This window comes from Xiphophorus couchianus, chromosome 15 (assembly GCF_001444195.1).
Source record: "Xiphophorus couchianus chromosome 15, X_couchianus-1.0, whole genome shotgun sequence".
In the NCBI taxonomy this organism is placed as follows: Eukaryota; Metazoa; Chordata; class Actinopteri; order Cyprinodontiformes; family Poeciliidae; genus Xiphophorus; species Xiphophorus couchianus.
The window spans coordinates 9,360,069-9,376,343 of record NC_040242.1 but is presented as its reverse complement, the minus strand read 5'-3'; the positions used below and the strand labels follow the sequence as shown (position 1 = coordinate 9,376,343).

The 16,275-nt window shown below is 37.1% G+C and overlaps 2 protein-coding genes across 5 annotated transcripts in view; one reads left to right on the top strand and one right to left on the bottom strand.

Annotated features, from left to right (window-relative positions):
- The first annotated feature begins 1,798 nt into the window (after window positions 1–1,798).
- On the top strand, window positions 1,799–6,665 carry ostm1 (osteoclastogenesis associated transmembrane protein 1). The gene is made up of 6 exons (XM_028040836.1): window positions 1,799–2,280; window positions 2,516–2,630; window positions 3,786–3,883; window positions 3,986–4,096; window positions 4,470–4,635; window positions 5,470–6,665. Exons 1-6 carry the CDS (start codon window positions 1,885–1,887, stop codon window positions 5,523–5,525), a joined length of 942 nt encoding a protein of 313 aa, XP_027896637.1. The 5' UTR covers window positions 1,799–1,884; the 3' UTR covers window positions 5,526–6,665.
- Window positions 6,666–12,727: 6,062 nt separating this feature from the next.
- The window catches only part of otofa (otoferlin a), a 70,878-nt gene continuing 67,330 nt past the window's right edge, over window positions 12,728–16,275 (bottom strand). For 2 of the 4 annotated variants that reach the window (XM_028040590.1, XM_028040583.1), the window contains one exon: window positions 12,728–15,213. In XM_028040590.1, coding sequence (XP_027896391.1) covers window positions 15,033–15,213 — 181 coding nt within the window. In that variant the 3' untranslated portion in view covers window positions 12,728–15,032. The remainder of the gene's footprint in view (window positions 15,214–16,275) is intronic. The other 2 variants (XM_028040582.1, XM_028040580.1) reach the window with 1 other exon arrangement.

Below are 16,275 nucleotides of genomic sequence, written 5' to 3'. Positions count from 1 at the left end.
ACAAATCACCCATTTACTCACATCTCTGCTGTCAGTGATTGGTAAACCTGAATCTTCTCCTTTGACATTTCATCAGGTTGGAGCATCTTTGACCCATCATCTTCACCCAATCTCTCGATCGCCCAGAGTCCACAGGTTTAATTCAAAGGATTTACACCATGAAACTGAGATTACTTCCTGTTCTCAGCTTCTTCCCTGCACAATATAATTGTAGAATACATGACTATTGTGCTCTAAATCACAAGGGTCTTCTTATGTCTAGTTCCTGAAGAGCCCTCCCTCATCATCACATCCTCTAATTTATGGACCCAATTAGTGATGCAGTGATTTTTATCCACTGGATCTTTCTGTCTATTAGATGCTAATGAAGGCATTCCTTGGTCATTTCCGTAAGACATCCAGCTTGGGGATCTGCTGATTATTAGGAAAGACACAGAAAACGTAGGTAAAAATCAACATATTTATTTGATATACAAACAACTACCACTGCTGCTGATACTGAGGTTAAGCCAGATAAAGTTAAAGATATTTATGAAACTGTGCAAAAAAAAAAAAAAAAAAACCCCCCGGCAAGATCATTTAAAGTTCATGCTGCAATCATTTCTTTTTTTTATCTGCCACGCTGGAAAAATAATAAAGGAATGAGGGCCATCACATTACAATTATAGTGGACTCTGGTCAAGAAAAGAAGAGTTAATGAGCTGCCGGTGCCATGTGCAGCAAGAGCAGCATCAGGGGCCAGAATTATCAGAGGAGGCATCAGAGTGGGCCGTGAATGCAGCACCGCATTCTCTCCCCGCTTATTTTCATTAGGCTCTGATGACTGCGGAATTGATGCGGCCTCAAGTTATCAAGAGCTGCTAATTTCGCATTAACGACCATTGACTGCGGTCGCTTGATTTCGACAGGGTTTTTGACAATTATCTCAATCAGGATTGGAGCCCAGATCGTTTATACCTTGACTCCGTGATTATTTGCTGCGCGTCGCGAAAATGCGTGGTGTCAAGAACCCACAAATAATGAGGAGAGCAAGAGGAAGGGCTATCTCTCTCCAACAGGCCAGGCACAATAACACTGAAAATGTAGTGACCAACACCACGTAAACAGATAGACAGACAGACAGACAGGCAGGCAGAGACAGACAGTTGGGAAGGTATTTTCAGGGTGATTTCAGGATGTTAGCTATCCATCAATTGTTTTACATGTATGGCAAAAGGTTAAATTGTGCAGCTTGCTCAGTGTTCTCCACATGATTTGCTGCAAACTTTAAGAATAAATCGCTTTGTTCAATAATGGCTTTGGTTTTGATTTCTGGGTGTGCAGCTAATGGTGATCCCCTTGACAGTGCAACCCATAGATCTCTGCAGCTCCTCCAGAACATAGATCTTTTTGGCTGCTCTGACGTTTTCTATGCTCAGTTTAGGAGGATGGCAGTATTGGTGTCAAGTTGTGCCATATTTTTCCAATTTCAGATGACTAACTGATCAATAATGTATGAAATATTCAAAGCTTGGAATATTGCTTTTTATGTAATGTCCTAAATCGGTTTTAAACGTTATTGCTGACATGCCATGTGTGTTACACACAGGTAACATGTTTAGTTTTGATCCCCCAATTAAGCTTTGTATTCGTATAGTCTTTATTTCGGATTTTATTTAAATTATCTCATACTTAATGGGTTTAATTAACTTCTCATGTATTTACTGAATTCTTGCACTTTTGGCTAACTATGCTCAAACTGTTATCCGACTTGTAGTTCAAGTACTTTGTCCCGGGGCGTTCTCGCGAGACTTCACATCACAAGTCACATGACCGTGCTGGTTGAAAACGAGGAAGTCATGGGTTGTTTGGAGTGACGCCCCAAAACAAAACTGTTTTTCAGCCATGTCGCTGCACAGATATAATCTGGGTCTTCTACTTATAATTCTAAATATTTATTCTCTTGGACTTATTGATGCCTTGAACGTCACCGCTTCGGATTCAGCTGCAAACCCGCTACAAGCTCCCAGTGATCACAGCCACGGCTCCTCTGCCGTGGTCAGCTCGCCTGTTTACAAGCCTGCTGTGGACTCTTCGTACTGGATCAATCTGCTGTCCTCCTTCCCCGATGACCTGGAGTTCAGCGAGTACTGCACAGAGCTGCTCCGGCTGTTCGGTCAGCGGTATGTAGCTTTTGTGAACTGCCTGGTTCCTGCTGCTCGACCCGTCAGAGTGTGCCAGAACTGCTCCCCAGGGTATAGCAGCCTCTCCGAAGTCTTCCTCAACATCTCATCAGACAAGGTATACAATAAAACAAAACACAAATGTCTTTTCTGTGATTTAATTTTAAGCTTTCAGCTGGATTTGCTCATGCGCTGTCGACTCAGTCACGAGTTTAGAAATGTGACTGTGAAATTTGAGGAAGCTCCCTTTCCCCTGTCAGATAATTGTATTGCATCGGTAATAAAAATGTACTAGAACGCTCAAATAAATATATCTTTGCACGTATATCTAAATTGAATGCTTGTCTCTTCAGTTGGGTCCTGCTAATGAGAGCTGTAGGGACAGCATTCTGCGCAGTGACCGACTGATGCTCGTCTTCCTTCTCTACGGCAGCCTGGATACCATTTGGAAAAAATCTAATTGTAAACGTAAGTTCTGAAGCAGTAGATTTATAGGATTATAAACGACACAGATGCATTGACATGTGTGTTTTTTTTGTGGGGTTTTTTATACGGAGGGTGCAGGTACTTAAACTGCACACCCCCTATAAACATGTGACCCAGTTTGTAATGACTGGAATTTCCAACTGTCCTCATTCATGGGCTGGGATAAAATTCAATGATTATAAGTGGATCAGATATGGTAGATTTACTTACAAATTTTTATGTCGGCAGAAGAATGCCAGGCATTGTTCCAGGGTACACATTTACTGTTGCTACAACTGCAACTGATAGACATGCATGATTGTTTAGTGGAGGAAAAATGATAAAGATTTTCTTCATTGAATAAATAAAAAATATGGAGGTATGGCAAGCATTCGTAGCTAGTCCCGCTGGGTCAATGCTAAGTAGAACCAGCTTTATGCCATAAAATTCAATTTTAGGCTTTTCTGACCAGAAAACCTTCCAAAATACATTGAAGTTTGTGACTGTAACATGAAAAATGTCCCAAAGGTGTGAATTCCCTTGCTGACCAATCTAGACTGCTGATTTAAATTCCAGTAACATTAGTTCCCCTCCTCATTATAGTGTGACCAGATATAGAGTACATGAGAAAGGTAACAAGAGTATTATGTTGCTAATGCAATGAAACCTCTCCTGAAAATGCAATGAAAACAAGTCACACTGCTTTTACATTTATGAGATTAAAAAGCTAAAGGTTCTGCTCCTAATGTCTGAGAAGTTATATTTAGAGATTTGGTAGTAGAAACAAAACAGAAATGCTTCAAACCCCCCCAAAAAACAACACAAATTAGGTTTAGAAAGCTTAATTCTCCTATTAGTGTCTCAACATTAACCTCATTTATGATATTAACTTTGGAGTGTACTCACTTTATGTTTACTTCAATACAACACAAACCCCCCAAAAATGTAACAAGTCATAAAAATACACAAAAACTAACGCATCTGCTGTATTTCGAAATATTTGTCAGTATCTGATTATGAACTAATTGTGTCATCATCCCACTTTTTATTATCATTTGAGAACCTTATGAGACATGTTATAAAATGCCTCCACTTGCTGTAATGCATCTTACAGCTGTTTAGCTAATTTGTCTTATTTTTTTAAATACTGTTTTACAGAATGTGTCACTACGGATTTAACAGGCCCGAACAATGACACACTTTACTACCTGACTCTTCTCAATCAAACCATCACCTGTTTTGAGAAGTATAAAGAGGTATGACATGATCTGGTTGTCTACCTGTCATTTTTTCTTTTACATATATTTTGTTCCATAAATAGACTCTGGTGACTTTTTTTTCTACACTCTTCCATACAGGGTAACTATACAGAACTGTGCAAAAACTGTAAAAATGCTTATAAGGGACTGAATGACTTGTACAGTGGAATGGAGAAGAATAGCACCCTGTGTATTGACTTGGAGGATTCGGTATGTATTTATACATAATGTGGGGAAAGAGTCTTTATTATCAAGTGGGAAAACTGCACCTCCTAGAGGAAGATGTCTTAACATGTTTTTTTTTTCTTTTTTACTTTCTGAACTACTTACTGTTGATCAGGTGTGAGGAAAAATAAAATAATTAAACTGATTTGCACTCAATAAAATAAGGAGTATCAAACCAAGAGAAAATTTCATTCCACTTAAGATTAGGAACAAGTAGCACTTCAGGCTGTTAGAAAGCTACAATAGCAGCAGAAAGTACTGTAGATGTTCATCTGAAGGGAAGGTTTGATCAGGTTGAGTTAATGCTGTTCTAGGACAGATGAGGTCTGCTGTGACTGAACCCGTTGACTCGTTTCAGATGAATATGACCCGTAAGCTCTGGAGCAAGAACTTCGCTTGTTCCTTACCTCGCGAGGAGACGATTCCTGTCATTGCTGTGTCCAGTTTTATGCTTTTTCTGCCCATCATCTTCTACTTGAGCAGCTTCCTTCACTCGGAACAAAAGAAACGCAAGCTCATACACCGTGAGTAACCAGCTTAATTCAGCCATTGTCACAGATTTTTTGACTGGGTTTTTTGAAGGATTTGGGGTCTTTGTGGTTGAGGTTTGGGAGGGGTGGATTGACTGCGACATTGTGGATTTGATTATAGATTATAGAAGAGTTTTAGTTTGTATATGTGTGTGTAGATGGTTCTTGCATTGGTTACTGTTATATTTTGGTTAAAAATGTATATCTGTGCTTTCCCAATTCCAACAGATAAGCATAACACACAAGTACAAATGAAGATGATGAAATATAATAAAATAAAATTAAATATGTGAAGGTAACAATTTTTCTCCTGAATAGAAGTAACAGGAGTTACCCAAGTTCAGAACCATGTGGAACACTATAAAAACACTGTTGTATATGGAGAAGACAAAATTTCAAATAAAGTGGAATATAGAGGTTATTTATTTCTACAAATAGACTGTAAGTAGTTTTTGTCAATCCAATATGTGAGAGTTGATTATTGTTGGTATCAGATGAGACAGAAAGAACTCACTGAATCTGCATGGAGACAACAAACTCCTAAATTAAAAGACTTCATTCCTAAAACATTAAATGAGGTGAATTTAACCTAACAGCATCACTGTAGGTTCTTTCTGACGTGGTGAAAATGCTCATATTAAAGATGAGCTTTTGCTTTAGTCAATAATTGTACTGTATGCAGATCTAGCCCGGTAAAGCATCAATGTTATAAAACTATTTTAAAACATTTTATTGAGCTTCAGATTCTTTCCTGTTTTGTTTCCAAACTTAATTTTTGATCATCTCTGCTTTTTAAAAAAAGATTTTTCTGTTTTTGTCTTTTTACAGCCAAGCGAGCAAAGTCACACACCAGCCTGATGAACATTCAGGACAAACAAAGCTGAAATAAACGTTTTTTGGATTTGGAGAACTTGTGTGGTTATCCTTCACAATTTCTGAGGTGTTTTTTTGGCTTCCATAAACATATGACTAAAGAGCTATTTTGTTTTTACTTTTTTCTTCTTCTTAACCAATAAGAGTATTCACAAGACTGGGATGGATCAAGATATAATTAGAATGAATTAAAATGCACTCAGCTGTAAAATGTCCAAAAAGGGTTTGTCTTCATTAAATGTTTGCTTTCACATCCTATTGGGAGCTTTTCTTAAAATTCATCATCCAGGAGGTAATTTTGTATTATTAATTACAAAAACATATAAATGATTACGTTTGGGATATGTAATGCAGAACTTTACAGTTTAATTATGTTAATTAGTTAATAAAAATCTGAGTTAATCATGAATAATTTAAATGTTAATTTAAAAAAAAAATTGCAACAAGTCTGCTTAGTTACATATTACACGATTAATACCTTCAATGCAGGTTTTGTGTTTAAATCACTTTAACTTCTAACATTGTAAACTAATCAGATGGTTAATAACATATCTGCACAATATACTTTTAATTCTCGTTTTCTTCCTTTTTAACTTGTTAACAATCTTTGGGTTGTTAAGTGCATCTTGCTGTCACTATAGAAAGTGAGTGCCCTGAATATTGTGTGTGTGCGTGCGGGTGTGCGCGTGTGTGTGTGTGTGTAGTTGTATGTGCTCTATTTATGGATGGAGAAATGGGCTTTCTGTCTCTAATGTATGTCCAGAAGAGAGCTGCAAAAAGGAAGCACTTGATGTCCATTAGTGGTGACATGTAACTGCTGTAAGAAGGAGGGGTGAGGGCTGGGGGTGCACATTGGTTGGCTAGGGAGTAAATAAAGACATTAGACACAATGTAAGAGCACTCCAAAGTACCACACTGTGATGTTACCTGTTTTCTAGTCAGCTTCTTTTTTTTTTTTTTTTTTTTTTTGAGGTTGCATAAAGCTTTTAATGTGCTCTGTTGTTGTTTTGCACTGATATTTGATTTAATTTGTTAAGGGTTTCTGCATAAAATCATCTTCAGGATGGATGAGTATTATGTTGATAAATATGCTCTAAAGTAATGCAAACTTTAATTTTCAAATGCAAATAAATCCATTTTGTCACAAACAAGTTTGGGGTACTAGTAGTTTAATTTTCAAACAGACTTTTAATTGCTGACTGATGATCTGAACAATATTCAGGGTTATAAGTAATTAAAATTGCAAAAAACAAAAGATTCGTTTTTTTTAATTAATATTTTTCCTTAATGTTTTTCAAAAGCTGAACAGGTGCGACTGATTATTGGTATAGTTTAGTAACTTTTTTTTCTCAAAGTGGAAGGAAGGCAGAAAGTTGTTTCCTTGTACTACTCATGCACAAGAAAAAATATTAAATATACCCCCAGTTCAGACTTGTTAATTTGTAACATTTTGCATTTCCATGATTAAGAAGAAAAACCTATAAAGTGTTGAGTGCATTTGTAATTAGCCTCCTTGACTTGATACCTTATAGAATCACTTTTGCTACCATTGAAGCTAGATTATTGTTGGGTTATGCAAATGCATCTAAACACAGTTTTGTTGTAACTGTCTGTATGTCTGTATGTTTTGTTGTCCTGCTGGAAGGGGAAGCTCAAATTATTTATAGTTTTATAATTGATTTGCTTGCGCTTACTATCATTTTCTTGTCATTTCTGAACAACCTTTCTGTCTCTATCACCTGCGTGTTTATGATCTTTTGCATGCAGTTGACAGATTCTTCCACCCAACCTGCAGGTTTCTGCATCTCCTCCAAGACTACCAATGGTTGGTTGCTTCTCTGGTTAATACTCTTTTTTTTTTTTCTTGACCATGTGTTGGTAGATTTGATGTTGTGTCATGCTTTTTTCACTTGTGCTGTGCAAAATGTTCAAAGCTACTTCTCTACAGTCTTTTCTCTGTGTTCCTTGGTCTTCATGGTGTTCTTTGATCACTAATGTCCTTGAACAAACATTTATCCTGGGATTAGGCTGCAGTCTGGGAGACTACTGTTTACATTTACAATTGAGGTAACTTCCATTGTTTGAAAAGGATTTTATTTAGGGATATCAGAGTAAATGGGGCTGTAAATAAATGTAAGTGAATGAACTTGATGCAAAAACAATTTTTTATAAATTAGGGATTCTAAATAATTTGCAACTCATGCATTAAATTTTACCCATAAATCCTGAACTTGACAGTCTATTTAGCTCATATGAGAGAGTACTTTGTACTTTTTACTCATTCAATTATTACTTTTTACTTTCCAAACTGACAGTTTAAATAAATTATCACTGGTACATTTTATTATAATTTTGTCCCTAATTATTTTAACATTTTTGATCCTAAGAGATGCAAGACAGATGGATATTAATGAAATCACCTGAAGCAAAACAGAGCTTCATTAGTCATGTATTTAAAAAAAATAAAAAGTTTTATTAGTTAGTTGGGCACCTGTTTAAGAAGAAACAGTCCTGCTACTTTATACAGGTACAACCACCTTGTTCTCCTGTGACTTGCAACAAACCTTCCACTTCCCCCCTTCCTCCCTCATCATTTGCAGCTAATCTAAACGTGGGCTAAAGATACTTTGGCCAAATAATCACAACAACACACCGATTAAACTCCTTTGGCTTCTTGGTCTTCTGGAGTGCAGCCACGGTCGGCCATCAGTGACTTACTCAGCATTACCAACATACCTAGTCGCATGATCCTGCTGCTGCGGCCAAACGGAGCCTGGAAACCACAAGCTTTCCCTCATTTGCGCTCCAGGACAGAAGTGCGTTGAGCGGCTTGTGTGCGCTCAAGAATGACAGCTTTGATTCCTGTTAAGCCTCGTTGCTTCCCGGAGGCACACAGGCTCTGTGAGCAGGGGTGAAAGTCAAGAAAAACTCAGAAGCTGACACGTGATTGAGGGGAGCAGTGGAAAAGCGGCCGTTCAGTGGTGAAGGAAGTATTTAGATCCTTTACATTTTAATTGAAGGGGAAAAGTAGCTACAATCCGCCAGTATGTATGCAGAAAGTATGCACACACAACTGGAATTGAAGGCTTTATAAAGTGAGACAATACTTGTTCTTACTACACTTGAGGCTTATCAAGAAGAGTTTTGTCTCAGTCATAGTGTGCACTATGTTCTGACTTTTCCTGCAGTAGCACACAGTTTTATGTTACTACGGTTGAGTTTGTAATGTAATTTGCAGAATGGAATGAACTGAGCAAATTAGATCTGGATTGCTCAAATATGTACAAAAATCTCCGCTTACATTTGACTTTCTGTAGAAGTTTAGAACCCCTTTATCAGCCACCCTTTTGGTTTCTTCTAACAAGGCCTCAGCTTTTTAGTAAAATCCACATCTTTTTCATAGAGTTGGGGTTTTGGGAATGCCTTTCGAACAGTTTATGGTGCCTGTTTTGTTGTATATTTGGGAACATTGCCTTGAAATCAATCGTCTAGCTGCTTGAGGTAAATTTGACATGATGGTACAAAGACATGGTAGGTGTCTTTAGGTTTTAGTCCTTCAGGTATATTTCTTGTAGCCACATAGCTAAATTTTTGTCTCGTCTGATAACAAGTTTGCTGAAGAAAGCTTTTGGCTTGTCCATTTGGGCAAATAGCTGGAAATTTCAGTCAAGCTTGAGGGTGTAAGTTTTGGATCTTTTATTATCAGACTTATTTCTGTCCATGTTGATGTAAACCTTGCCTCACTTTGGACAGCAACACTGGTGTAGCAGTTTCCAGTTAATGTCAGACTGTGGTTCATGAACATCCTTAGCAATTTACATTCCTCTGAAGAAGATTGTTCTTTCTCCAGACCGTGGTAAAGTGTTGCCTCATCAAGTATTTTTGTTAAAAATAATTATTTCTTAATGTATTTTTATTCCCTCATTGGATTTATTCAAATTAGTTTGATTTTTCAAAAATTTGTCCAACTGCAGTAAAAGATGCATTTATTTAAAGGCTTTTTACACATTTATCAGGAGAACAAATAGTTGGTAATAAAGCCAGTAAAACAGTCCAATTCCTCCTTAACCTGTTAAGAAAATATTAGAATATTTTTGTTCATTTTGTACATATAAAGACAAGGGCATTTTTAGATTTACTCTTATTGTCAAGTCTATTCTTTCAAAACTGACTGTTGTAACAAGTTTCTTTCCTTGCTATAGTGTTAACATCACACACATTATTGTAGAAATATTTGAGTTATAAAATACCAATAAAACAATGACCTAGAAAAATATCTGTAGGCAAGAAGTCCTGTTTACAGTTCTTCATAATATTGTCTATAGGACAGAAAATAAAATAAAGTCAGTGTAAAGCAAAAGTAACTTTTTGGCCTACATGCAAAGTGTTACATGTGGTGGAAAACTGAAGTAATCCTGGATGCAGCAGTCCCGTTATGGCAACATCATGCTGTTTGGAGGATTTTCTTCTTTGGGAATAGAAACGCTGGTCAGAGTTGATGGGGAAAATGAATGGAGCTAAATATAAAAATGTTAGAGGTTGCTCAATAAAGGTAGCTTTCTCAAGTGTTAGTGGTTCTGTCAAAGTTGAGACCTTAAGACAATTGAAAATCTGTGGCAAGACTTATAAACATATATTTACAGATGTTCTCTATCTAATCTACACCTTTTCAAAATTTCATTTGTAAAAAGGTTTGAAAAACATGTATCCATTTATGTCTACTCCACAATTTTGTTCATTTTTGTGTTAGTCTATCATGGGAAATGATTTGTGGATGCAACATGACATTAATTAAAACATTTGCAAGGCACTTTGTAATAATTTAGAATATACAAATGGTTAAATGCTCACTCAGGCACTGAAATGCTCTTTCTGACTAATCCATTCATTCCTTTGTCTTTAGCTCTCAGCTTAGAGAACGTGTTAACCTGGTAATTCACTCAAAGCTCTGGAGGAAACTCTGAAGTGTGAGGTGAAGAAAAAAGCTGAAGTGAAGAATGTTGATGTTTAACGTGGTGACTCAAACCTAAAAGATGTAAATAGCTAAAACAGGATGACTGTAATAGAGCATAAGTGGTCTCATCTGCACAGGCATCGTGCATCAGGTGAATACATTTTAATTTCTTCAATCAGAAAGCCCCTCTCTCACTTCTAATATTTAAAGTCGAAGTGCTGCAGTTAGAAAATTCAGAGACAACAGTTATGCAGAGCTCCCTTTTGCAGATAGCAGAGAACATTCTTTGCTTTCCATGTTACCTTGAGACAAGGCCATATTTGAAGGAGCAGAGAGAAGCTTGCCATGCTGTCAATGATCCCAGCCTCCTGTTTTTCCTTTATTAAACCCCAATTATTAAATTCCATGTTTTGCTCTTTTCTCGGTGAGGTCACGGCCTCCTCTAGACTAAATGCCTCTGTGTTTTCTGCTGCAATCATCCTCCACTCTACCATATTCTGCAAAGTACATCCAATGTTCCGAGGGAGCCAATCTGCGTTTCATTAAGCCAATATTAAGAGTTAGTTAGGATTTTCAATGTTATGCAACCCCATCCACCAACAACAGTCTAAGCTGTCAGTTAGTTAACTGGCTAAAGGTCAGGCTTAGATTACACACCTCTCAACCCCCATGCAAAGAATAAAATGCTTTGTTGAACAAGGCATAAACATTTTGCCCTGAGGAGGAATTAACAAGTTGAACACACACTCCTTCAGAGCATATGCAGATTGAATAAAACGTATTATACACCTGTGAGTTGGGTCAAAGTCTGTCAAGCCCTAGCTTATGGTATTAAATAGATTAGAGAATCACTCTCTAATAGCAGTCATTCAGTTTCTAATCGCAGCAGCTTGATGCATAAGCACCAAGAGTTCCAGCTAAGGGTTTGTTGGCAACAAGAGCCTCCTTTCTCAAAGGTCTTAAGACAAGTCAGCTGTTGGTGACATCACAGATGCTGGATCATATGTCAGAAACCTTTGCCTGCTGACTTGCATCCCTTGTGGCTCAGCGGCAGCCAAGACCACTTGAAGGGAGAAAGAGCGCTGAGATTCCCTGAGGGGATAAGAGCAGGGAAAGGTGGGAGGGGGGTCACTCTTCAGGGCAAGAACATCTGACCCGAGCGGAGGTTTATTTGTGTGTGCAACCAGACAGACCCCATCTTGCCATCAGCTTGAGGAGACATTTATTAGTTGGAAAATGGTCGTGCATGTGAGTCTTTGGAGCTCTGTTTGTTATTATGCGGCTTGTGCTGCAACATGTGCTCCAAACACGCTGCTGTTGAAAATAAAACCCTTCACTGAGGTTGGTTTGTCGTTCAAAGAACAGTAGTGCCACCTAAAGTTCAGTAGCACTGATATGCCATGAACATTTATGATGTTACTCAGATGTAAGTCATCTTTTCTAAGGCTGCAATACATAAAACTTGTAATGTGTAGAGTAGGAATCGTGCCAAGAGCTGTAAGGATTTAAGATGCATATGTGTATAAATTATATGCCTTTTATCTAAAAACGCCCCTGCAAGTAAAATTCTTTTTCATTTAGTTCCTTACATCACCTCTAAGAAAGGTCAGACTATTTAACAGTTGCACAAAATATTCATCTTTTTAAAAAAAATTTATTATTAAACTGTATCTTTTGTTAAGATACAGTTTTTTTTTTTACATTTTCTCCACAAATAGTTAAAATTTGAAAAAAAAAAAATATTTTTGAGCAAAATGAGCCAGGAACAAACAATAGATATAAAATAAAAAGCACCACTAGATGGAAGCACAGAGCCAGGTAAATCACTGTCTTCATAGTCTTCTGTTTTACGTTTCAAAGCTTAAAAATGAAATAATATTTGGGCAAAAATTAGATTATTTATATTTGAAACTGTATGCACAATGTGAACCTGAATGAAATGGAGAAAATCCACAATAATCTTGCAATCAATTATGTTTTTTGTCTTTGTGATGATATGCTGTATGGACATTTCTTTCTAAAAAATAGCAGTTCAAACAAATAATAAACAGCCCCAAATTAAAATGAGATGAATCCTCATGACAAACTGGTGTAGACGTCTTACATGAATTGCATATCATCTAAAAAAGTAAGCAAAACCTAGTCACATGATCTTTCTAGATAAGCTTGTGTCATGTTAAAGTGTTTCTCCCATCAGCTTTTTTCTGTTCCCCACAAAGAATTTATACCAGAAAAAAATCAACCAATCAGGAAATTTCATGAGGTGTCAAAGGCCTTCAATCTAAAGAAAATTAATTTCTTCTGCTGTAACTTAATGTGCTACACTGAAGTTATAAATTCTTATTTTAATGAGTTTACAATATGTTGTCCATGGAATTCAGTTTATTTCAAATTTTAAAACAAACAAAAATATTGCACACATTTCCACACATATAAATACATAAATTCATCAAAAAACAGGCAAGTTAAGTGCAAACCATAATTGTACTTGGTAGTACACAGATTGCAACACAAATGAGGTGAATCACAGATAAAGTTCAAAGAGGACATCACACACCAAATGCCATTTGATTTATAGACAGGCTGAAAATTTTTCACTTCCTATTACGCTCCAAATGCACTTGCACCATATCATGAACTTATCTTTGCATTATTTGTAACATTAAAGACAACAGGGTGGATGATTTGGTTTTGCATCGAGCTGGAAAGACAAGTCATGCCAACACACATGACCTCTCCGGTCGCTTTTCACAACGATGCATGCAGATTAACACAGAAGTCTCTACTAGACAAGAGTGAAAACAGAAGTATTTGTTTCTTACGCTGAAGACTTTTAAATCAGATCTGGTCAAACTATATTTGCAATTAATTTAGGTCTTATTGTGAAGCTATGGAAGTATTGCTGTTAAAATAAATATATTAGACAAATCGGGGGCTTGAACGACATGTACAAAATTACACATGGAAGTGATGATTAAGATCATCAAGGTCACAAAAAACCCAAAAAGAAACTAAAGTGTGTGTCAAAATAAAAGGTATAGATATTGAAATAAAAGTGAAATTATTTGACAAACACTGTTTGACCCAATCTGAACAATCTGCAGCTCAGTGTATTGAATAAATATTTAACACTGTATCGGAACAAAAAGAGTTTTTATTCCCTGGAATATTTTTAAGTCATTTTGTTCTTTGTCTCATTGAACTCAGTAGGAAAATAAAACGTCTCTTTCTTTATTATTATTATTATCCTCATTTAAGTGTGCAAAAACTGCAACAACTATAACAGTTAAAATTGTAACACTTTACTCTAAGCCTATTTGTAGCATTTATAAACAATAACCACCTGTAAGATAAGCTGGAAAGATTTCGATGTCTACAAATATACAGTGCTGTCCCTTGAAGAGTTTTTCTGGTTTTTACTTTTATCACATTTAAACAACTCAAACACATCTAAAAAGCTGTTTATAATGATGATTTCATGATTAGCGAAAGAAAAACTACACCAAAATTATAGGAGACAAACAGGTCTGTAATATTTTAGATGTTGTTTTGGGTTGTTTTTGTCAAATGACCTCTTGGATGAATCATCGAAGCTCTCTTGAAGTAATTTTGGTTCACCAGGATGAACCAAAACCTTAGAAATGTCTTTCTAACACTTTCTTCCTTTTTGCTGTCTGTAAAGTTACATCTAAAGTGACTTTACCATTCTGCCAGAATTCAACCTGTAATTGAAATTAGCCTACAAAGATTGATTGATCACACTTAGTTCATGTTTACAACACCATGGTGATTACTTTTTCACACAAAGCTAGGTTGGCTTAGATAGCTTTTTTGTTCTGTAAATGAAATTAGTATTTTAAAACAGCTATTTGTATCTATTCAGGTATCTTTGCATGACATCAGCCTCTATTTGATGACCTGAAACATTTCAAAACCAGAAAAAATACTTCAAAAACTTAACAGCGCTGTATTTTGCTTTGTTCTATTAAATAAAATGTCCCTGTGGGTCTTACGGTTGATGAAATATAAATAGACGGTAGAATATAAAGAACTATAAAAGTATAAAATAAAAACATCAGTTTTACTTTAGGTGTTCTACATGTTTTTGCAGTTAAATTATGAATTGTAAAGCCAATTCCTGAATGTTTTTGAATTTCTTTTAAATGCTCAAACAGACGGAAGTCAAAGTGTTATCAAGAGTCCCCTTCATTTGTTCCCTTGAGGATCAGTCAGACAGTGAATGTAGCCTGTGTTGCATCACTTGAAATGAATCTCCATCTAGCCACTAACCTGACAGTTTCCATGTTAATGAATAAAACACTGTGCAAATGGGTAAAGAAACATTCACTGCAAATATTGTTACAGAAGCATAAATCAGGGGTTATTTTGTAGTTTCAGATTGCTGTGCAGTTCAAGGATGAAGTCCAGATGCTTATTCGAAAGCAATAAGTAGTGTTACAAAAACTGGAGTGAATTTGATGAGAAGAGTCTTTCTCCCTACCAGTAGTGGATCCCCTAGTAGCCCCACCCTCCCCATTATCCTCCCCTTTCTCCCAGCATTGCCCTAAGCTCCCAGCAGCTTCTTGACAAGGTAGCCTGGCATGCTGTAGAGGAAGAGGCCGATCATGATGAGCAGCAGCAGGGCCAGCACGATCTTGATGATCAGCCACTTGTAGCGGTTGCACACCAGGTAGCGGATGGCTTTCAGCGGGCTCAGGAACCACAGGAAGGTGGTGTCTGGGCGACTGGATGAAGGTTTGATGGGATGGAAGTGGGAACGTTGGAAACGACATGCAGGTGGAATCATTGGATGGGTGGGTTGGAGGAGGAAGGGAGTAAAAAAGGGATAATGAAGAACACAATGAAGCATAGGGGCAGAAATGGGAGAAAAAGAAAGCCGTGTTAGTGCATTGAAAGCAATGTTGCAGTTGTGAGTCGAACAGGTTACTCACAAATTGCATTCATAGAGGAACAAAAGCACAAATCACAGTCAAAGCTTTACAATAACGGTTGGTAAAAATGGGTAGATGGGTGGAAAAATGCACAGATGACTGAGCAACACATTCTCACTCCCAACTCGTCATATATTGACGACTTAGGACAATTTCTGACCATGCGTCACATATTGACGCGAAGGGTACCCCCTTCGCGTCAATATGTTGACGACTTGGGCAGGGTCCTTCAGCGTCACATGTTGACGATTTGGGCAGGTCACATGTTTTACGTGGATTTTTTACGCGAAGGGTTCTCGTAAACGCTGCCGAACCTTCAAAACCCAACGATTTGGTTAGGTTTAGGGCAAAAATTACGGTAAGGCATAGTGTAAAACACCTCGCGTCACATATTGACGTGAAAGGTGTACCCTGCGCGTCAACATGTGACGAGGACGGACCGTCCCATGCGTTAATATATGACGAGTTGGGAGTGAGAATGGGCTGGACTGAGCAACAGCTCCAACAGCTGGCATTGTTTCTACACTCCTTTCTGGAAACTCCACAAATACAAACTAACACACCCAAAAGAGAGTTGATTCAGTCTAAATAATTCCTTTTTCTTAAGCTCGCTGGTTTTCAGTAACAACTGTTTATTTGTCATTAGGCTAAAAAGTAATAATCTACAAAATTATTCAGTTTAAGGAGTCAAATGTTTTTCAAGTTTTTGAACCTGCAGCGAGCAAGGCTTTATAAAAAGCAAACATTTCATTTGCAAGTCTTCTATAAATTGAGACAAATGCAGAAATTCTATCACATAGTCTACATGTCCCCAGTTGACATGTTAAGTATTAGATTCAGGACAGGTGGGGAAAT

Coding starts and splice junctions, on each gene's coding strand:
- ostm1 (XM_028040836.1), top strand. CDS start 1,885: ATGTCGCTGCACAGATATAATCTGGGTCTTCTACTTATAATTCTAAAT. Junction 2,281..2,515: donor TCAACATCTCATCAGACAAG/GTATACAATAAA, acceptor TTGTCTCTTCAG/TTGGGTCCTGCTAATGAGAG. Junction 4,636..5,469: donor GAAACGCAAGCTCATACACC/GTGAGTAACCAG, acceptor GTCTTTTTACAG/CCAAGCGAGCAAAGTCACAC.